We start from the raw sequence: 21,329 nt of genomic DNA on the forward strand, positions 1-21,329 counted from the left end.
CATGCCTTCGCAGGGACTTACAAGCCTCAAGTTACCATGCATACGACCTCGAGAAAGGGCGGGCCTGTAAAAGTAAGGCTCAAATTGAGTACGATCGGCCGCAAATGTTGAGATGAAGCCATCACAAGTTTCAGGTGGCATCTGAACGGAGCTGTCTGTGCTGTCCATGTGTTGTCGAGCAGATGGCGACCGGCAATGCTAGCTCCCCTTCGCTACCTAGGCACCTTACCAATCCAGGGCAGCATCCGAGAAGTACGGAACATCTCCTCTCAATGAATTGCTGCTCGTTTCATACCCCTCCCGCACATATATGCAAGTCCTTCACCCTGCCCCGCCCCCCGCTGCTGGCTGTTGTAGAGGAACATGAGGCGCAACGTCGCCTCAGCCTCCTTACCAACTGGGCATGCATACTGACCGCATCCCAAGGAATCTGCTTGTTTGGGATACGCCCGCTTCACTCGGGTGTCTACGTAAGATGCGTGCTCTGGACAGACAAGCTGTAACGCCTCCTTTAATCCAGATAAGGTAGCTCTGAACGAAAAAGAAGGGTTTTGGCATATTTGCTGGACGTCAATGCCGATCTCAGCTGAGGCGGTGAGTTTCAGATCATTTCCAGGCTCAAGACATCAGAACGATTATTTCTTTCTCTGTGCAGTACCGAGTATTCTTTACCTGACTGACCTGGCCGTCGGGGATTGCCGTGGGAACAGCCATCCCGCTCGCAAGTTCGGGGAGCGGGGCGCACGAGAGCCAGACAGATGTCCGGACGGGACCTCAGGGATGGCAGGACGCGGGATGTGCATGGAGAAGGTGGGCCAGAGTCTTCCATTAACTATTGGCAGAAAGTGTGGTCCCCGGGCATCAACAGATTCGCAGGCGTGGCAACGCAACAACAAATCTTTGATAAAACAGGCGATTGATTCTTAGAAGAAAAGGTCCTCGAAGAGAACGCAGTGCAAGGTCCTATAAATACAGGGGTCCTGCAGTATGACTAAGCCAATGCTTCCTGACGCTACTGCCCATTATCTTCCTGATGCTCCTGCCATACCATCTTCCTGGCGGTCTTGCCAGACCATTGGCTGCGGGCAGGGTTTGATCACGCATCTATCCCTGTGCCATGTGGCCGACAGGGATCAGGAGAGCCAGGTCAAGAACGCCACCCAGCCTTGCAGATATCCTCTATTCCCTATTCAATCTCTTCGACGCGTCTTGAGCCGCAAGCTGCCGTGCATGAATACCGGGGGCGGTGGGTGTGTGCAACAAGCAAGACGTTTCGAAGCTAGTCGCTCGCTACCCATGACCCATCAAGAGCCGCACAGAAGACTACCGCAGCAGATTGGTTCGTGTCTAGGAACGGCTTCCTAAATTGAACTGCAGGCAGGTGAGGCATCAGGCCGGCAGGCCCGCAAACTGGCTTTCCGCCCAAACCCCCGGCCATGATAGCCCATCGGGACTGCTTAGATTGGTCGGGGGCCAATCCAAGACGGAGCGCCCCTGTCGCTGCTTTGCACCCTCGTGGACTTACGAGCACGTTTCCCGGCCGTGTCTCGCGGTGAGGTGCGAGGCGCGGGACACGGGAAGAGACTTGATGGCAACGGTGCTTTCTCCGTCACAACAACGGGCCCCAGCCTGGCTGCAGGAGGCAGGGCGGTTGTATATCGCCAGATACAAATAGAGATGCATGCCCCCAGAACATTGCGTATCCTGTCTGCCTCAATCACGCACAGTCTGACAATCACTTGTGGGCTCCTTAAGCTGGCCTGAGCACACTGCCTCGCCGATCTCTCTTGTTTACCCCCTCTCCAGCTCGCTCCCACCAGGACTGGATACCCAACCTCGCTCGTTACACGCCTGCCCTGGTTACGTATCGTTGTTCGCGGTCTTGTCGTTCAGCCTCGCCAATGTCCGACGAGCACGTCGTTGGAAGAGTGGATCGGCTCTTCTCCTTTGTCGAGGCTGCTCAAGCCGACAGGGAGCGGCGTGAGAACCACACAGAGGACGTATGGCGCGCGGTATGCCAATACACGGCCGCCGCAGATCGCAAGATCGCCGACGCCCTCGGGGCCGAGGCGGACTCGTTGCTCCCGAACTCCAGGAGTAGGACCGGGTCGTTGACAACGACGCAACAACGAAGACCAACACATCGCCCAGAGTCTCAAGCCCGCTAGTCTTGCTTAGCTACTGCTGCAGGAGGTTTGCGTCGGGGAGGGGGAAGGGTGGAGTCACCGGGCTTTTGGTTGTACGATACAGTAAGTAATCTTTTCTTTTCCATCCGGAGATAGTCGTTCGGTTTCATTTGGTTTAAAGGTGTTGCTGACTTGTTGATGTCGTCAAGGGTCGTCATATATACTATACGATAAAAGAGAAATGGCATGCCACCTCGGCTGAGGACGTGGACTAGGACGGTCGCTGGGCATTGACCATGGGTCATGGGCTGGTGTTTCCCCGTTAGAACACTTCGAAAAGCAGTACAAAAACACATTCAAATGTTCCTATCAATAGACGACCACGTCGACTCTTTATGAAGGCAACAAGGCTTTTGTGAAACGTCATCCACCTACCTGTCCCCTCAAGGATCTACCTCCTATGACATATCAAAGCACAAAAGTGCGAGCCCCGCAAGTACTGACTTCGGGTTCCTCGTAGATAGAGCTAGCTTATCGAACCGGATACCCAAACCGAGCTCCCACCGACCAAGGCGTCATACCACCATGTCAAACTCCACAAGGGCAGGCCGAAGAGCACCACCACCCCATGGGGATCGGCAGCTAGCCGCATCACATTGCAGCAGCCATGAGGCGGTGTGTCTGGGGCACCTGGCAGACTTCACTTTCACTTTGAACGCCCTCAACGTCATGACCAAATCTGATATGTGACATTAGGCCCAAGGGGTCACGGACGAGGCGTGATTGGACTCGAAAACATCGGGTGCTTGCAGGAGCCGGTGAGCTGGTCCTGCCACCTGTCACTTGGATCGGTTTTATCATTCTTTGGGGTTTGAGGAGTAGCCGCTGCATTTGAGGGTGACCCGGAAATGCGGGTGATGGTTGCTACATTGTCATTGTGCTCGTGGAGCTTGGTGATGTTGGATTGGTATACATCCAACGGAAATCTGGACGGGAGGAATGGAATTTCCGGTTGCCGGACTACAGCACCATGCACGCTTCACATCGCACGTCTAGATTTTCAGCTCCTTCGAATATCACCACTGTCTCCAATGTCTACCAACAATGCTCTTGTTGCCGGATGTATCGCGCGAGCCTTGAGGTGTGAAGACTATTCCGGCCCTGCTCTCGGCCGACATGTCGCTCCGGGGGCATTTCTGCGAAACCGGTGTGCTTTTCTTTCATGCAGGTTTCCTGGCGGTAGGCGGCCGCAAACGCTGACGCGGGGTCCGAGTGTCAATGATAGGGACCTTTGGAGGACCTTCCATGAGTTGTATGTCTAGCCCATCTCTAGGAGAAGAAGCCGAGGGGTACAAGTAAGGCACCGAATCCAAATCCACCGCAGGAACAATGGCAGATAGTTCTCCTTGATACAACACCCGGAGTGTAAAACGGCACCGAGGCGACCAGCGTGGACCATTTTTGTTCAAATTGTTCCCTTGCCGACCATTATGACGCCCTCCCACAACCCGGCCGCAGACGGGTCCATCCATCAAGGCGGCCCCTCCAAAGAACCCCAGAAATCCACCTTTGAGGAAACGTCCGCATCCATGAATGAGGATGCAAGCACCACATCGTGTGGCCTGCGCGACGTCCTGGGTCTGGATCCAAACCAGACGTACACCACCAACGCGAAATCCCCTCCCATTCTCACTGACCTCTCAGCCGGGGACTCTGAAGATCCGATCTATATCTTCATCCCTTCCAAGTGCGCCACCCTCTTTTCTTTTCGCTTGGCATGCTGACACCCCGCCGGTGGACGGTCCACGCTCTCTTTGTCAAGGTAGCTTGATGGTGCACTAACCAGCGACATCACCACCAGTGCTACGGCGACCCATGACACTCACCATACCAACCGGACCGATCGCCATCACAAGCGCGCAAAGCCAGACTGTGCAGCGTCTATTCCCCGTGGAGGCTGCAAACCCTGGGAAGAGGAGGGAGTGGGCAGATGGAACCCCAGGGGTCCCCACCGTTGGTTCTGGGGCGGCGAGGAGGCTGCGTATGCTCCGTACCCGCTGCCAGCGAGTAGGCACAATCCATTGAGGGATTCCCAGTCCAGGCCTAGGTCTGGATCGGGCTAGGGATCCAGAGTTGCTACGAGGAATGGGACAGAGCTGCTTCCAGGATGTTACCTCCCCAGGGAGGCTGTCTGAGAGCGTTCTGGGTTTGGCTGTTGGGATTGGATTGCCGGTTGAGGATTGATGGACAGCTGTGAGCAAGGCTTAGTAGGACTTTGTGATGTTTGGCGTGGTTGTCGGTCAGCGACAGCTTTCTTATCTGGAATCTGCCTGGAACACTCGGCATCCCATCTCCTACCGACTCTTGTTGTGCACCGACATGTTTGTATGCTGACCAGCGGTACCCCTGCAAGTGCAAACCAAGAATGCCTGATCCGGTAAATCATCTGCGCTGCAGTTAGCCATGCACCCGAGGTGATGAAATTCAATGATGCACTGTGGATCAGATCTGGCATCCTCAGCTTGGCTCAGGCTGGTGGTTGGCTGTCCGGGTCATCCGCCGCGTGACTCAAACGCCGATCGTCAGCTGCAGCTGCAGGCCGTTACGAGAGAAACGGTCAACGAGAATTGCCAGGCATAATTACAATGTGAGAGCATTGACTTCATGGGCACGGGTATACCTGCCCGCTGGCATTCTGAGTGCCAACTTTAAAATCTCCCGTCCCCGTTAACCACTTAGCACGTAATACTCAAAAGCCAGCTCACCAGGCAAACTGATGTCGAAACAAACAAGAGAAACCTAAGAGAAATCTCGACTCCCTGAACAGAGGAGAGCCTTGGTCATTCCTTTCTGGGCTTTGTAAGCTGCACTTGGTTGTTCGGTGGCTATTCGCTACGTTCTTCTAGCTAGACCAACCCTGACCGTGCTGGCCTCACACGTCGTACCTGCCTGTTTACTTTTAGATTCCTCGACCTGTGCACTCTCACACACTCTCAAATCTCAACCAAACACGGCTCTCAGCAAAAGCCCTTTTCCCACTCCAACCTTGGACTTCTTGGAAGACAAAGTCGCATAAGATTACAATTTTCACAACCGACCAACTGTACCGACCTCTAGGTAAGGGTTCGATATGCCCGCCTGCACCTTTCCGTGCACGATCTTTAATACGAGTCGCGTTTGCCTGCTTACGCACAGTCTCGATAATAGTTAGTGCCAGGAGATCCAAGCAACCCAGCCCAGGCGCGGTGTCCTCGCACAAAAGTCGCATCATGAGAAGAAATACACAGCCCACGATGCAAAGAAAGAAGACGCCCATCATCGAACTGGACGGCCAAACAGGCGAAGGCGGCGGGCAACTGGTGCGGATTGCCTGTGCTCTCGCCGCCGTCGCGACCCAGCCAGTTCGTATCATAAATGTGCGGGGCAACCGTGGTGACGGTCCTCGAGGCGGAGGTATGTACCGCGTCTCCATTCACTTCTAGATATCTTTCTCATGACGCTACCTCGTTCACCGAACAACCCTTCCTCACCATCTTACACCGAGATGCTCGCTGTTCACCCCGCTCACAAAAGCCCAACCCAAACCAGGGCTCAAATCCCAACACGTCACCGCCATCGACTACCTCGCCAAAGCCACAGGTGCCGACGTAGACGGCCTTTCCATCGGCAGCCGAACCCTCGAGTTCCGCCCTCAGCTTCGTCCGTCCTCCCTCGCAGGCGGCCGCAATATCAAGATCGCCGCCGACTCGCCCGCCGCGTCAACCATGCTCATCTTCCAGGCCCTGTTCCCCTTCCTCCTCTTCGCAGGGAACGACAAGAACGAGCCCATCACCCTCGACATCTCGGGCGGCACCAACGTGTCCTTTTCCCTTTCCTACGAGTACCTGGACCAGGTCTTGCTGCCGGCGCTCCAGGACGGGTTTGGGGTTCAGGTCGAGCGCAAGCTGCTCGCCCGCGGCTGGAGCCTCGGAAGGCAACAGCGGGGGCGCGTGCAGTTCAAATTCAAGCCGCTTAAGCCGGGGGAGGCTTTGACGCCGCGGGAGGGGTACGCTTTCGCAAGAGAGGGCCCGGTGCCCGTGGTGGAGGACGTGGAGCGGATCGACGTGTCCATGATCGTGCCGGGGCATATGCTCGACCTGATGCGCGACGCGTTGGTTGGGGATCTGGACCAGCTCTTCCCGGAGGTGGACGTCGAGTTCAAGGTTGAGGAGGACAGCGGGGCCGAGTCGCGCATCTACGTGCTCCTGGTGGCTCATGCGGGAAATGTCAGGTGGGGGAGGGATGTGTTGACATCAAGGTCCAAGAAGCCGGCGTCGAGGAAGGGCGGAAGCGGCGGGGCGCAAACGGCCATTTCGTTGTGTGCCACCCTGTCACGGAAGTTGGTCAAGGAGTTGTATGAGGAGATTTCGACGGGCGGAGTGGTCGATGAACACCTCCAGGATCAGCTCGTCGTGTTCCAGGCCCTGGCCGAGGGGCGGACATCGTTTCCTCGAGGTGACGCTAAGGACGGCCTTGAGTTCAAGATGGAGAGGCTGGACATCGCCGGGAATGGAAACGGGACGATGCGCAAGGAAAAGGCCGATAAGCCGTTCGGGGATGGAAGCATGCACACCACAACGGCTCGGTGGGTGACGGCGCAGGTGCTGCCCGCCGGCGTCGCGTGGTATAATAAGGGTGCCATCTGCGAAGGGGTCGGGATGCGCATGGAGAAGGAAGCGTGAATGAAGCGGCAGGCCAGGGCAGAGAGGCGATGCGCTGTATTATGGAAGGCTGCACTCTTTCCTTTTTTAGTTTCGTCTTCTTTTATTTTTCGGACTGGCCGACATGGGGCTATTTATTGGGCCAAGGGATACTCGGCGTATGAGGTATAAGACTCTGCTTCGGAAATGTTAGCTACTGATACCCGGCGGACAGCATGGGAATAGAAAGACAATCGATGCGATGCTCAGACGAGGAGTGACGGCGTCCAGGAGAAGATAAGCTCATATCGATGGCCTTGGACAACAATGGATCCTGGGGACTCACAAACATGTACAAGTACGCAGGATCTGGAGGTCAGGGACACACATGGTTACCGAAAGCGCTCATATGCCTCGGCCTCCTTCTGGTACGCCTCAACCCGCTCGATCACTTCCTGGGCGTAGAGGTCCTCGAGCTTCTTGTCGCCATGAAGCACCTCCTTCTGGTGCCTCACGGCCTCCTCCTTGGTCATGCACACGAGGTCGCGCAGGCGGAGGTCGGACGACTTTTGCTCATCCTTGCTGCCCTGCTCGCCGACGCGCACCAGCGTCGACCGCTCGGGCTTCTTCCACCGGATCAGCATCAGCTTGGTCGGGATGCCCGTCACAGCGCTCCGCCCACGGAACGCCTCCTCGACCACGAAAGCAATGTCGCCAGGCGTGATGGGGACCTTGAGCCCGATGCACACGTCCGTGGGCCCGCCCTCGAACATGCGAATCAGCTTCTCTTCCGAGGCCTGGACGTAGGCGAGGATGGATTCGTACATCTTGTCGCGCGCCTTGGCGGGCTGGTAGTCCATCGGGTAGCCTGCTGGGGTGTTAGCATGCAGCGTTCGCCCGTTTCAGAGGCAGCAACGAACCTGTCAGCTTGAGAATGACGTGGTTTGCCACCGTGTAGCCAAACACGGCAGGCATGGTACCCAGGACAGGAAGAATGCGCACGCGGAAATCCGGGAGCACGCCCAGCTCGCCGACGGCGCCCTTCTGGAACTCCTCCTCGGGCAGCGGCAGCAGCGCGGCCTTGCCCTCGGTCATCTTCTCGGTGGAGTAGACGACGGGAATGCCGCTGCTCACGCCCTGCAGCTTGAGCCGCCGCCGCGTGGCCCGCGACAGCGGATCCTCGAAGCTCGCTCCGATGTCCCCCACCATGACCCGCGTCGGGTCGCTCTTGGTCCCAGCCCCCATGGCGGAGATGACGGGAAGCCCGTGGTCATGGCAGTACTTGAGCAGCTCGACCTTGCTTTCAATGTTGTCAATGGCGTCAATGACAAAGTCGGGCCGCCGACGGGCGGACTCGCCCTCCTCCAGCCAGTCCCCCAGCAGGTCGTCGGCCACGGACCCGTCAAACTTTTGCAGGCGAAGGTCGAAGCGTACCCAAGGCGTGACGGCCATGAGGCGGCGCTGCAGGCACTGGACCTTGGGCAAGCCGACGTCGGCAAGGGTGGCGACGGCATGCCGGTTCAAGCTGCTGAGGGTCACCTGGTCAAAGTCGATGAGGCGCAGACGGCTCACGCCTGAGCGGGCGAGCGCGGCGCATGCGTGCGAGCCCACCCCGCCGCAGCCGACGACGATGATGAAGGCCTCACGCAGCTTGGCCAGGCCGGCGTCGCTCAGGAACACGCGGTTGCGCGCCAGCTGTTCGAGGATCAGCTCGTCGTCGAAGTCGCCGTTTTGCGCGCGGTGGGCGAGGGCTTGGTTGTGCTCATCCTCCTTGTCGGGGCGCGGGAGCGGGCCCACGCGAGTCACGGACTGCAGCGCAAGATCATCGCCCAGGGAGTTGGAGGTAGGTGTAGATTGCTTGCGGCGGGAAGGGCGGTCGTCTTGCTGCAGACGTTGGAGGGTGAGGACGGCCCCGGCAGCCACGGCGGCGGAGACGACGGCGGTGGCGGCGAGTTGAAGCTTGGGATGAGAGGTAATGGATGCCATGTCGGGCGAACAAAGTCTATGGGAAGGGTATTACAAAGCTGTTATACAGACCCTACGGCCGCATCGTTCCACCTCTGCCGCGCAATGGAGTCGTGATGCAGGCCGACAAGGTCAATGAGATCCAACCAACAAAATCCGGAAGTTTTGGTGCGGCCTTGCCACCACCGGGCAGGGGTAGCTACCAACGCCTTATTACCTGTTACGGATTAGCGCGGGGCAATCCTTAACCCCCCCCCCCCCTCCCCCCACTTCTCCATAACGTACGTTACTTTACGCTAGTGACCTCTGGGACCCCGCTATTATTCCCTGGCTTCACGCCTGGCCTCGCCTCGCGATGCGTCAGGTGGCGGGTCGTTCCACTGAAAATTGTGTACCTTTCTCTCGGCGGCGCCCGGCACGCACAACCCGGGTAGCCTGATCTTGGGACGAACCTAGCCACCAACAGGAGATCCTCGAGCGGATTCGCGTTGACAATTGCGTCTCGCATCCGAACCTCTGGAAAGCCGGCCAGAGTCAATGGATATAATATGGTGACTGAAGCGAAAGCGTGCCAAGAATAGCTCCTACGAACAAACGCCGCCCCGCTTCTTCCAGCTGTTAGCCATCCTCTGCGTCTCAATAAGCAGCGAAGATGCGGTTACACATGTCCATATGTTAAGCCATTGGAACTTTGGTTCGCATTTGTGTTCGAGATTCAACCCGAATCCGAGTCATCCGCCCCCGGAGCTCGCATTCGGACATGGCCTGCCAGTTCTATTCCTGTTGCTGGACCCATGTTGCACCAGCGTCTATGCTACCCCACAACACGAGTGTTCGTTGAACCCACGTTGACCCGGGGCTCGGTGGACACCTTTTATACGCGGTGTCTCCCGGCCTCGCCAGTCCCCGATGGATTCCTCTCAGACTTGGGAGCAGACCTACCAGCCATATAATAATTGCTAAAGCCGTCCTCCGCAGGGCAGCATCCAGCGAGAACGAACACCCGGCAGCTCAACTGCGATACTCCACCCTCGTCTCCAACATGGGCAAGACGGTTCTCGTGACCGGCGCCGCTGGCGGCCTCGGCAAGGCCATCGCCACCGCCTTTCTCGACGCCGGCGACAACGTCGTCATCTGCGATGTGAACCCGGAGCGGATCGCTTCGGTCGAGGACGAGTGGGCCAAGCCTTACGCCGGCCGCTTCCTCACCAAGCAGGCCGACGTGACGGATGAGGCGTCCGTGCAGAGCCTCATCGAGGCTGCCGCGTCCCAGTTCGGCCGCCTTGACGTGCTCGTCAACAACGCCGGCATAATGGACGGTTTCGAGCCGGTTGGTGCTGTCTCCAAGGAGAAGTGGGACCGCGTGCTCAACGTCAACCTCAACGGGCCCTTCTTGACCACCCGTGCCGCTGTCGCCCAGTTTGAGAAGCAGGAGCCGGCCGGTGGCGTTATCATCAACATTGGTTCCATTGCCAGCATCCATGGCTTCAATAGCGGCGTTGCCTACGCCGCGTCCAAGGCTGCCCTGGTCGCCTTGACAAAGAACACGGCCGGCTATTACGGCGACAAGGGCATTTACTGCATGGCCCTGCTGCTGGGCGGTAAGTCGATGTCGGGCATGCTTGTGAACAATTGGCGCGCTAACAATCGGCCAAAGGCATGGAGACCAACATCATGGATGCCTTCGCCCAGGGATTGCACATGGAAATGTTCCAAAAGGTCCAGGCATCGCACACGCCCTTCACGCCGGAGCGCAACGTCCCTGTCGCGTCGGTAGCCAAGTACTGCCAGTTCCTGACCGACCCGGACATTGCACCATCGGCCAACGGCTCATGCATCCTCTTCAACAAGAACTGGCCAGAAGCGTAACGGGGAGAGGAACAGATGCTCGGTCGAAACCTGGACTTGGATATGCCGGGATGTGATTGTAGAGGCCAGTTCAATACATAGTACCAGCAGTGTCACCGATACCCCGGCGTGTAATAGAAAAGCACCAATTAGCTTCCGGCATCCCCTGCCCGTCCATTCGCTTGCTTCCGCGACCACCGCTAACTAGTTAACTACCTTGCGTACTTGCATGATCTACCGACCTCCGGCTGGAGATGTGGAGACCTCAAGTACAATAACTACCGAGTCGAGAAGGGAAGCTACCAAGAGATGGTGAGGCGGAGGCCAGCCAGCCAACCCAAGCAAACCCCACGTAATAACCAAAAACATCGAACCACTCCCACAAAAGCAATCTGTAGAGAGACAAGACAAAGGAGACCAGAGAAAAAGAAATATCTGGAAACGGGGGCCCTTCCTCCTCTTGTCGTAACGCAAGACATTGTCCGGTATTGTCAAGCCCTATTTCGTGCCGTTCCGTTCTCCTGCCCCCTGGTCCCGAGCGTCTCCAATCATTGAACCACTTTGCGCAGAAGAACGGATGCTCTCTCTCTCTCTCTCCACTGCCCCCCCTCCGCTGCTGCTTAGATGCAGTAAGGGCTGCCGTTGTAGTGGTTGAAGCGGCACCAGGTGCCCGAGGGGCAGCTGCCAGCCCACTATAGGTACCCAAGCTCGTCAGCATCTATCACGGGGCGTCACGGAGATGTTCTTGCACGTCATGCTTACCACCCAGTTGCCAAATGTGTCACAGACACGCCAGCCCTTGTAGTTGCTGGTGCATGAGTAAGCACCCGGCGTGCAGCGCGGCGGCGGCGGCGGCGGCGGCGGGGGAGGAGGAGGCGGCGGCGGAGGAGGCGGCGGCGGAGGGGAGGGTGAGGGGATGAGGGTGGAAATGAGCATGAGGCGGATCAGGGTTACGGGCTTCGATGCGAGCGTCCACCTCCTTGCGTGCGGCGTGCTCGACGGGGGCCACGGCGGCGAGGGCGGCCGTCGCGAGGGCGACGATGCTGAGGAGCTTCATGGTCGCTTTGGCGGAGGCTCGCTTGCAGATGATGGATGGTGTATTGTTCACTTGCTCGCTTGTTGAGCTAGGAGATATTATGAGAGAGAGAGGGGTGGAGATGGCTGTGAGAGTGTGCTCTGGGGAGAGAGCAAGTCCGACAGGTTCTGGCGGATGAGGGACGTCCTTTATAGCGTTTGTCGGCTCACAGATGAGGTATATTCAGGGAGCTTTGAGGGCAAAACGTCGTCATTGTTGTTGTTGTACCTGTCAACTATGGAGTCCATCCCTTCATTCCTCATCGGGGTCGTTGCGGCCTAGTGATGGCCAGGGCGTTGGCACTCGCGGTGTCTTAGATGCCCTTGGGCCAAGCGAACCGCCCTCGCTTCATGCCTCGTTACGCATCCAAAGCTGACGAGCTACATTGCAGAGAAGAAAGGGCCGCTGGGAGGAAACGCGGTGTCGAGTCATCAGATGAATGTCCATCATGCCATCGGGCCTTTGAACCCAGACGAGGTATGCCGAGGGGGGCTCCCAAGCTATGTTCTGTGGGACGATGTCAAACACATCATTCCGATAATCGCTATGCCTCCGATGCTGGCTCGTTCAGATCCAAGAACGCACAACGCCGTAACCGCCTAACCAACTTCCCCCCTTTCCACCAACTCCTTCGCCAAAACCCGCAGCTTGAACTTCTGAATCTTCCCGCTCGCCGTCTTGGGGTACTCCGAAGTAAACCACACGTGCTTGGGCACGAGGTGGTTGGAGAGGTTCTTGCGTACCCATTCCCTTATGCTCTCCCTGGTCAGCACCTCGTCCCCTTTGGCATTCTCCCCGCTCTCCGTCGCCACGTCGGCACGCGCAATGACGAACACCCCGACACTCTCCCCGTACCTCTCATCCGGCACTCCAACCACGCTCGCCTCGGCCACCAACGGATGCTTGAACAGGCAGTTCTCAATCTCCAACGGGTGAATATTCTCCCCGCCACGAATGATCAAGTCCTTGATCCGCCCGGTAATCGAAACATACCCCTCCTCATCCATCACCGCCTCATCTCCGGTATACATCCACACCGTCTCCCCCTTTCCGTCCTCATCCGGCTCCGACCTCCTCACCTCTAGCGTCCGCTCCTCATCCCCCCAATACCCCTTCATGATCAAGTACCCCGCCGAAGCTAGTTCTCCCCTCTCCCCTCTCGGCACAATTCTTGTCCTGTCGGCCGGGTCGACGATCTTCACCTTGGTATGCGGCATTGCCTTTCCGACGCTTCCCACGCGCTTCTCCAGCGGGTCGGTGGGGGAGGTCATGCAGCTGACGGGGCTGGTCTCGGTCATGCCGTAGCAGATGACGAGGTTGCTGAGGCCGAGGGAGGCGTGGACGCGGCGCATGAGCTCGATGGGGACGCAGCTTCCGGCGGCGATGCCTTTGCGCAGGTGAGCGGGGAGAGCCGCGGCCTCGGTTGGGGACAGCACTGGCGGTGGATGCGCGGGAGCGCTGCTGGAGCCGGCATGATGGCCGGGGCCGTGGAGGAGCTCGAGCATCGACACAAACATGGTGCTGACGCCGTAGAGGCCCGTGGCGCGATGGTCGGCGGCCATGCGTAAAGTAGCGCGGGGGTCGAAGGCGGGAGAGGGGAAGAGAATCGCAGCGCCCGTCGTGGCGGTGGCCATGTACCCGAGGACGGAGCCGAAGCAGTGGAACAGCGGGGGCGGGCAGACGATGAGGTCGGCAGGGGTCAGGCACATGCGGTGGGCGATGAGTGCTCCGTTGTTGAGGATGTTTGTGTGCGAGAGCATGGCGGCTTTGGGGTGGCTCGTTGTGCCGCTGGTAAATTGGATGTTGATCTGGGGGCGGTTAGCTGGGCTTGGTAACGCTCTGCGTAGAAGCTGCAAGGAATGGCAAGAAGCTAACCGTCTCATCTGGTGACAGCGGCGAGTCAGGGACTACAGATGGCGCAGCGTGGTCCCTGAGACCGACCAAATCCGGCACCAGCGAGCTAAAGGGGATCAACGAGCGCAGCTCATCCAACCTTGGAAACCCACTCCCCGGATGGCTCGCCGAGTTATCCACCACCACCACTTTCCTCAACGACGGAACCTCGGGGGACTCCACTCTCCCCGATCGCAGGTCCGGCACGAGATGCTCCAGCAACGGCAAGTTACTCCGCCCCCGACAAGGCTTGTACGCGAGATCCGTAACCGCCCCAACGATGAGCAACTCCACCGCGAGGTGGTTCAGCGCAGCGCTGACCTGGGAGGCGTTGAAGCCAGGGTTCAGAGGGACCAGGATAGCGCCCAGCTTGAAGCTGGCATAGGTCAGCGCGGCGAACTCGGCCGTGTTGCCCAGGCTGACGGCCACGCGGTCACCCTTCTTGACGCCGAGCGACTGCAGAGAACGGGCGAGGGCATTGGAGGCGAGGTCAAGCTGGGAGTAGCTCAGCAATATCTCAGAGGCCGACGGGCCGGTGGTGATGCCGGCGAAAAGGTCACGGGGAAAGGCGTCTTTGCTGGCCGTTGGCGTCCGACAGATGACGGCGGGTCGGTCACCGTACCGGGAGACAACTGAGGCGAAGTGCTCGGGTATGGTGTTGGGGAGGAGCAATGGCTGTCCGGTTCTTGAGGGTTAGCATTGTGACGTTTGTGTGGTCCGGTTTGTCTTTACCTCAAAGGGTCCTTGAGAAATGCTCCGAGACGAGGTGCCGAGTCCTCTCCTGGCTGAACCTGCTTGTCTCCTGTAATCATTTCCAAGAGGTTTCCATGTCCAACAACGTGCTGAGATTGGGGGCTTCCTATGACGGGGTCCATATGTGTGGCATAGGGAGCCCGCAGCCAGCGTTGCTGACGGCACATGTGACCGCATCATCACAATGAGCTCTGGGGTTGTCAGCACACCGAACAAATGCAGTACAGATCAGCTTGAAGGGCGCTGTTGTCATCACTGTGCATGTGCATGCCCTCGTCAGATCAAAGGTTCTTTGGTGGGTGAAGTGTCACGAGAAAGACTCCTGCCCAGCCCCCCCCCCCCCCCCCCCCCTCCCTTTGGCTACCATACCGCGTCCCTTGCCCGGTCCGCATGTCGATCCCGAGGCATCTCGATCAACAAGGCAGGTCAGTCATGGGGAACATGTCCTTGGCATTTGGGGAAATGCGGGGTGTGGTGGACCGTCCGGAGGTCCCCCGCAATTCAGTAAGTCAGGGATGCCAGGCCTCCCTCCACCGAGATGTTGGAGTGCCTTGGAAGTTGTACTCCGTACGAAGTATGTATAGTAAACGTCTTATCGACTTGAAAACATCTATTCACTCAACCACCGACATCCAGCTGGCGGGAACTCTGTTTTATTTCATTGACCCCTCATGATCTTGTGCATGAGATCAAGGTTTCAGGAACCCAAGTGTTCGGCGATATCTTCTCTGCTGGGGTTCCATCCCTCCGTATACTATACTACACAGTAGTAGCTGTGGGCATGGTCACCGCCGTTCTCCACCCCCCATGCAACTCACGATATCGGTGAGCAAACTGTTTCAGGCAACTTGTGGACACGATGGCGTTCGGGGTTTCGCATGACGGGCGCTGTGCACAACAGGGCCGTGGCCGTACTCTGGGTATGTACCATCGAAAGAAGAGAAATGGATGGCTTAGCTCTCGCCTCAGGTATCCTTCGCTGTTCCCCGGACGACGTTCTTGCTGCCCTGCCGCGCTGTATGGCCTCCCTCCACTAGCGACTGATGCAGAATTAAGCATTCCTATAGCTCGTCATCTATGATCCCCGCCAGGCTTTCGTGAAGAGGGCCAAGAAACCTACACGTTTGAAGACGTATACCTCCAGCCGCTGACCGTGTCACCGTCCAAATTCTCACAACGCCTCCTGGGGTATTTCACAGCCTTTCCCTGACCCACCTTATAAACGCCGAAACCTGCACAAGGTAGGAAAGCAAATCAAGAAAAACTACAACAAGGCACCAGTCATAGCGGTGGAACTAAGCGCCGCAGCAAGGGAAGGCAGAAATGAAGCGAAGATAAAAAAAAAAAAAAAAAAAAAAGGGACCAAGACCGTCATGACGCATCCTCCTTGCCGATATGTCGTTCGTTCTGAGGTTTCCACGACCCTGGGCCAGGGGTCAGCATTTGACACGATTGATGAATGCACGAAAAGTCCCTTGTGAACATACCTTCAAAATTGTGCTGAACAAATGCCATCGGGTCATCGGTGTCCTTGGCACCCATTTGCCGCACGCCGGGCGAGAAACTCGTGATGGGCAGCACGATCACATCGCCAACCCGGCGCGGGGTCTCCATGCCCGTAAAATTACGCCAATCGATGGGGCCCACGGAGCGTGACAAGTCAAAGAATCGCGGATCGTTAAAATAGTCAAAGATGGCATCCGTCCAGGGCGCCGGACCCGTAAACTCGATCACGGCGCCGTCATTGATCGCAGCCAGGGACCCGGCCCTCTTCAGCCGCAAAGCATGCTCGGTAATCCGCGTCACCACGTCGCGCAACACCGGGTGGCCCGGCTTGGCCTGGATCGTCCACTGGCAGAACTGGATGCGGCGGCTGTACCAGTCCTGCCAGTCCGGGCGGTCCGGGTCGGCTTCGATGCCGATGACGAGGCCGACCTCGTCGCGGGGCACCGAGGAGGGGATCCATTCCAGAGCGCTGCGGATCGCCGACGTATCGATATCGGCGTAGATGCCGCCGCGAGCCAGAAGGATCAGGTAGCGAAAGAAGTCGGCCTTCAGCACGGGCAGCGGCAGCGCGTCGTAGGCCTCGACTATTTCCGGGGTCGCAGGGCCATACAGCATGCGCACGAACTGGGACGCGACCGTGTCGGTGACGACCTCATGGACGAAACCAGGGTGCAGCTCGGTCCAGGATGCCTCTTGCTCGCGGAAATTGAACTCGCCGTGGGCTGGGGTCCATTTCCAGGTCTGCCAGATGTAGGCGGGAAACTTGGCTTCGACGTCGTAGGGGTATTGGCGGGCGAGGCGGTCGTATAGAGGGAGCGTCAGAAACTTGCCCTGCATCGGATGTTGGTGGTGCTGTCCATGCGGGCCCGGTCGGCCCCGCACCCCGGTGCCGTCGCTACCACCCACCGCGGCATTGAGATCGGGCTGGGTTGTATCGGGCTCGGCCTGAGCCTTGGCATACTCGGCGGCCAGGGTCTCGGAGGGTGGTGAGGTTGACCAGGTAATGAAGAAGAGCACGGTGATGAAAAGAGCCGCGGCGACGAGGGCGCGGCGGAAGTTAAGCATCTTTCTGGATTCGGCCCGGGCTCGTCCCGATGATGCTGATTCCTCAGGTGATGTTGGCTACTGAAGGGGGATGCCGCCGAGAATAATAGCGCTTTGGGAATCCCCGGGTTGCAAGGTTCGGGCTGGGCAGCGGGGCTCGAAGGTCAATCTAAGCCAAGGAGGATCGCGAAAGGTTGGATGCGAACGAATGAGGGCGAGATTAGACGCTGGTTGGAGGGCAAAGTGCTTGAAATGGCCCAACAAGAAGATAGATAAAAAGGTAAAAGAAGGTGGTTGTATCAGGGCATCCCAATCAACAGACTGCTGACGCTTCGGCGGTGTTTGGCGAATCGACGGCCTTGCGCGAGGAAAAGCAGATCTAGTGGTGAGGAGGGAGGCAGATCCCGTCTGTCTGTTTGGTGATGAGTTCTCCCTTTGCGAAACAAAACGTGAGAGGAGGGATGGACTGTGAAGACGGAGGGCTGGGAGAAGAGAAAAGCCAAGAACCTTCTCGTGGTCGAGGGATGCCGTCCCATCGATCCCTGTCCGGTTCATTCACCGTCGCCCCAAACACAGTGCGGCCATGAGGTACCTTATGCACAAACACATCGTCCCATCTTCTTATTTGGAGCACCTTAAGCCCCGAAGAGACCTTCCCCTTTTCCAAGCATGACCCCCAAGTCATAGATCTCAAGAAACACAACATGTGAGACCAGATACGCGTTAATATGGGGGCATGACGCTAGGTCAACGTGCTCCGCTAAGATTGTGGGCCCAGTGCGGGAGCGCGATGTGGGGCCAAGTCAAGTCCCGTCGCTCCCTCCAAGATGCGCCGTAAACAATGACATTGGGTAACGTCGTCACGTAACGATCCTATTTCTTTGATCCTTCAGCAAGTGCATAATTAGGTTTCGGGCTGAGCATGGCCAGTAGAAAGCCCGGGATTACTTCTCGATCCCAGAATCAAGAAAATGTTCGTTTTATATAACACCACATTCAAGGAGCTGCTCCGTTTCTTAGAGAATAAACACCGACCCGACATTCCCGGGTAGTGAATGGGCATCTTGATGCTACCATGTACATAGTCTTATAGTTACTAAAGGTACTTTGTTGCTACTATTATAAGTTTAGTTAAGTAAACAAGTGGGAGAAACTTGACAGCGCCCTAAGGATAGCTCTATGTTATATACCTGAGTTAGAGCAAGAATGTTACCGAAATAAATGCTGTGTAAACACTACGCTATCATTACAGTGAGTTGCTGGACTGTCTGGTGGTGGGTGGTACTGTCCAAGACCATCTCACCAGGGGCCGCATCTGAGAAGGATACTGACACGACATGCTGACAACCTTCCCGAAACTTTGCGTTACACCGCCGTCTCGTCCAACTTATAAATGTGCACCGTTGCACACAGTTTCTGGGTACATGAGACGCGATTTCTTCTATCCAGGCATCCCTGGAACCACCCATGACGGTCCGGTATCTGGCAGATGCGATTGGGCTCATTAGTACACAGTAGCAGCTCATGTTTTGCTGGAAACCCTGTGTTTGAGTAGTGCCGATGTCTTTCCATCAAAGAAAGCCATCAAGTGAGATAAAACTTGGCCAAGCATCCCTTGTGCAGTCGAGTATCGTAGGGAGGGCGAGGGCGAGCATTGACCCAGTGTCACCGAGCAGAACAGTTGCCGATTGACTTTGGTTGTCGCGGTTACAAGCGGGTCACAAGGCATCTGATATTACCCCTGATGTAGACTGGCCGGAGCTCAGAAGGCGGGTTGCGATGCAGTAACTCCGGGCCTTGTATTGGTGTACAGGTCTTACTCTCTGACGAATTGCTCAAACGGAGCAGGTCGAGCCTACATGCTTTAAACCCCCCTATCAGCGTTTGGAAGCATGCGCGCTTGTGAAAGAGTGTGATCCCTCCTTGCCACCTATACACTCTCCTAGCAGTAGGACCTTGTCCGGAATGCCTAATGTCAGGTATTCGGGGGTGTTTGTATATGAACACCGTCTATGGGATGTAACACTGGACCCATGGATATGTGCCCAAAGGAGGCGGGCAAAGAGAACGGGTCGGATTGGGTGTTGGTGACATGGTCGAATTATACTATGCCGAAATCCTTCTTGGAACGCTCGCAGCGGCACCATAGTGGAGGGAACGGATTCTGTATGTGCCTGGAAATCGACACTTGCATATGGCCCACGATACAACCCAACCTGGGACGAGCGTCAAACAATGAACGAACCAAGTGCCTTGTGTCACGGTGGCACAGCTGGCTGCTAGAAGACCCGAACCAGCCCCCGTGCTTTAGCAAGGTGTCAAGAAACGGCATGTTGTCCCAGCATACTTTATGCAGGTGAGGGGGAAAGGGACGACATGTCCTGCACAAGATAAGAGAGATGGGGTATCTAACTTAGGTCGACCCCGCCTCATTTGGGGCTAGGTCATTTCATTAACTTTTTTTTCAATTTTTTTGTGTTTCTAATTTATTTTGAGGAAGGGGGGGCCGAAAAAACAACAACAGATATAGCTTGGGACATGAGAGCCTCAAAAGCAGAATGATGAAAGCGAGATACCATCTAGGTACCAGAAGGTAGGAGATAGGACGGGCTACCTCAGGTACCCGGGGCAGAAATTAAGGAAGTGGCAAAGAAAACCCAAACTACCTAAGGAAAAGAGGTGACTGCAGCCAGATATGAGTTTGAGGCGGTGAGAATTAAGATATGAGGAAAAGTCAGCCGACACTTGCAGAGTGGCAAAATTGAAATCAAAACAGGGGGCACGCAAACAACAAGTGCCAATCGAGATTAATACAGATAACCAGCTTGCAACCAAGGCTCTGTCCCTATAACATTCATGTCTCGTTCACCATTCGGTCGACTAGCAAAGAAAACGACAAAGGAGAATGGGCCGCACTTCCTACCTCACGACAGCACCTCATCTCGGGATCTTTCCGCCCTCCGCTCTCCACCTAGGATGGCGTAGCAGGATCGCTCATCGACCACACCTATCTCCTATGGCCATGACGATGATGCCTCTTTCAATGCGACCTGTGCCATCGGTCGTTGCTCCTTTCGTCGCGCCGTTCGGGCGAGGCTTCGAGGCCTGCCGAACCCTCCAGGTCGCGAGGCGCAATTTCTGGGTTGTATGGGTAATCAACCCCCGGCTGGCCGAGCGGAGATCCGTCGGGAGAAATGCCGTGGTAGCCGCCACCGCCATCACCATGGTGTCCATGGTAATGTTGATCCATTTCATATGTCGTTCTCTCCCCACGCTCCATACCGGAAACTTCCGTGGCCGGCGGGATATCGCCACGCGTGTCAGAAACCGACTCTTCGCGCCAGTCCAACGTCTCAGAGGCATCTGCCGGGCCTGATCTCCTGTTGGTGTGATAGAAGAAGACAAAAGTCAGCGATGCTCACCTGAAGAAAGTTGTTGCCAGTGAGTACCGGCAGCAGACGGATCCGGATTGACATTTGCTGTACTTACGGCCGGGCAGTTGACTCCGATATTGCCTGCGTGGCTGTTTCGTCTTCGGAGATTGTGGGTGGTCTCTGGGGCACTTCCACATGCGTGGACCACGACATGCTGGGGTCGCTGTGTTGTTGGGACATCCCAACATCCGTGGGCCGCGACATGCTGGGGCCGCTGTGTGGTTGGGACATCCCAACATCCGTGGGCGGCATGTGGTGTTGAAGGTCCAGTTGCTCAGGCCTGGCACGGCGCGGGGTCTGGCCGACAAAGCGTACGTTGGCAGGAACCTCTGGGTCGTGATAGTCACCGGCTCTGCCACGGTTAGCATCTTGATACCTCGTGGCCTGGGCTGGATGTTCCTACTCTGCATCAGAGGCCGACCCAAACGAGAGGACCTCAGAGCCCCAGTCAGAACCGAAGCTGGCGTTGCTCGGGACATTGTAGTAGGATTCGGTCTCGCTGACCGATCTATCCGATTGCGACCCTTGAGGGGGATAAAAGGAGCTGTTGTTTTCCATTCCCGGCGCGATAGAGCAACTTGTCAGAGTTGTTTCGATGATACTGGGTGAGTTGGGATGAAGGTTGACAAGGAGAACAATGGTGGAAATGGGCAGGAGAGAGAGAGGGGCGAGAGGAAGGGCGAGGGCTCATTTACCTTACCAAGATGAGGCTCTGCAACGACACGATCGGGATCCGTCCTGGAGTGGATCATCCCCGGGCGGTGAGAAGGAACTCTGTCTATCCCCTGGCTCTCTCAAGGAACTGCTGGGCCTGTTCCACAAGACGCTGATTCTAAAAGCACAGGGTTCATGGTCGTCGCGGTCGTCTTGGCCTTTCTGGGTCGGAATACGACTGAAGGGATCTCCAGCCATGTTGGCTGTCAGAGAGCCATGTGGCAGCTCCAAGTCCTATCAATTCAGCCCTTTGAAGCCATCCTCGTCGGGCCTTATGCCCAGCATGTTGTCA

General features: G+C 56.9%; 7 protein-coding genes across 7 annotated transcripts; 3 read left to right on the forward strand and 4 right to left on the reverse strand.

Annotated features, from left to right (window-relative positions):
- Window positions 1–1,901: 1,901 nt before the first annotated feature.
- VTJ83DRAFT_3939 (uncharacterized protein) lies at window positions 1,902–2,401 on the forward strand (the record flags this gene model as incomplete). The annotated part of the gene is made up of 3 exons (XM_071010372.1): window positions 1,902–2,097; window positions 2,179–2,249; window positions 2,336–2,401. 3 exons carry the CDS (start codon window positions 1,902–1,904, stop codon window positions 2,399–2,401), a joined length of 333 nt encoding a protein of 110 aa, XP_070867817.1.
- A 3,018-nt stretch (window positions 2,402–5,419) lies between these two features.
- On the forward strand, window positions 5,420–6,847 carry VTJ83DRAFT_3940 (uncharacterized protein; the record flags this gene model as incomplete). Its single annotated transcript, XM_071010374.1, has 2 exons — window positions 5,420–5,579; window positions 5,715–6,847. 2 exons carry the CDS (start codon window positions 5,420–5,422, stop codon window positions 6,845–6,847), a joined length of 1,293 nt encoding a protein of 430 aa, XP_070867818.1.
- Window positions 6,848–7,197: 350 nt separating this feature from the next.
- Window positions 7,198–8,791, reverse strand: VTJ83DRAFT_3941 (uncharacterized protein; the record flags this gene model as incomplete). Its single annotated transcript, XM_071010375.1, has 2 exons — window positions 7,198–7,673; window positions 7,726–8,791. 2 exons carry the CDS (start codon window positions 8,789–8,791, stop codon window positions 7,198–7,200), a joined length of 1,542 nt encoding a protein of 513 aa, XP_070867819.1.
- A 1,021-nt stretch (window positions 8,792–9,812) lies between these two features.
- On the forward strand, window positions 9,813–10,639 carry VTJ83DRAFT_3942 (uncharacterized protein; the record flags this gene model as incomplete). Its single annotated transcript, XM_071010376.1, has 2 exons — window positions 9,813–10,371; window positions 10,428–10,639. 2 exons carry the CDS (start codon window positions 9,813–9,815, stop codon window positions 10,637–10,639), a joined length of 771 nt encoding a protein of 256 aa, XP_070867820.1.
- Window positions 10,640–11,238: 599 nt separating this feature from the next.
- VTJ83DRAFT_3943 (uncharacterized protein) lies at window positions 11,239–11,675 on the reverse strand (the record flags this gene model as incomplete). Its single annotated transcript, XM_071010377.1, has 2 exons — window positions 11,239–11,299; window positions 11,446–11,675. 2 exons carry the CDS (start codon window positions 11,673–11,675, stop codon window positions 11,239–11,241), a joined length of 291 nt encoding a protein of 96 aa, XP_070867821.1.
- Window positions 11,676–12,292: 617 nt separating this feature from the next.
- On the reverse strand, window positions 12,293–14,519 carry VTJ83DRAFT_3944 (uncharacterized protein; the record flags this gene model as incomplete). The annotated part of the gene is made up of 3 exons (XM_071010378.1): window positions 12,293–13,501; window positions 13,569–14,261; window positions 14,319–14,519. 3 exons carry the CDS (start codon window positions 14,517–14,519, stop codon window positions 12,293–12,295), a joined length of 2,103 nt encoding a protein of 700 aa, XP_070867822.1.
- A 1,191-nt stretch (window positions 14,520–15,710) lies between these two features.
- Window positions 15,711–16,910, reverse strand: VTJ83DRAFT_3945 (uncharacterized protein; the record flags this gene model as incomplete). The annotated part of the gene is made up of 2 exons (XM_071010379.1): window positions 15,711–15,763; window positions 15,827–16,910. 2 exons carry the CDS (start codon window positions 16,908–16,910, stop codon window positions 15,711–15,713), a joined length of 1,137 nt encoding a protein of 378 aa, XP_070867823.1.
- Window positions 16,911–21,329: the final 4,419 nt, after the last annotated feature.

The sequence above is a fragment of the Remersonia thermophila genome, chromosome 3 (assembly GCF_042764415.1).
Source record: "Remersonia thermophila strain ATCC 22073 chromosome 3, whole genome shotgun sequence".
Classification (NCBI taxonomy): Eukaryota; Fungi; Ascomycota; class Sordariomycetes; order Sordariales; family Chaetomiaceae; genus Remersonia; species Remersonia thermophila.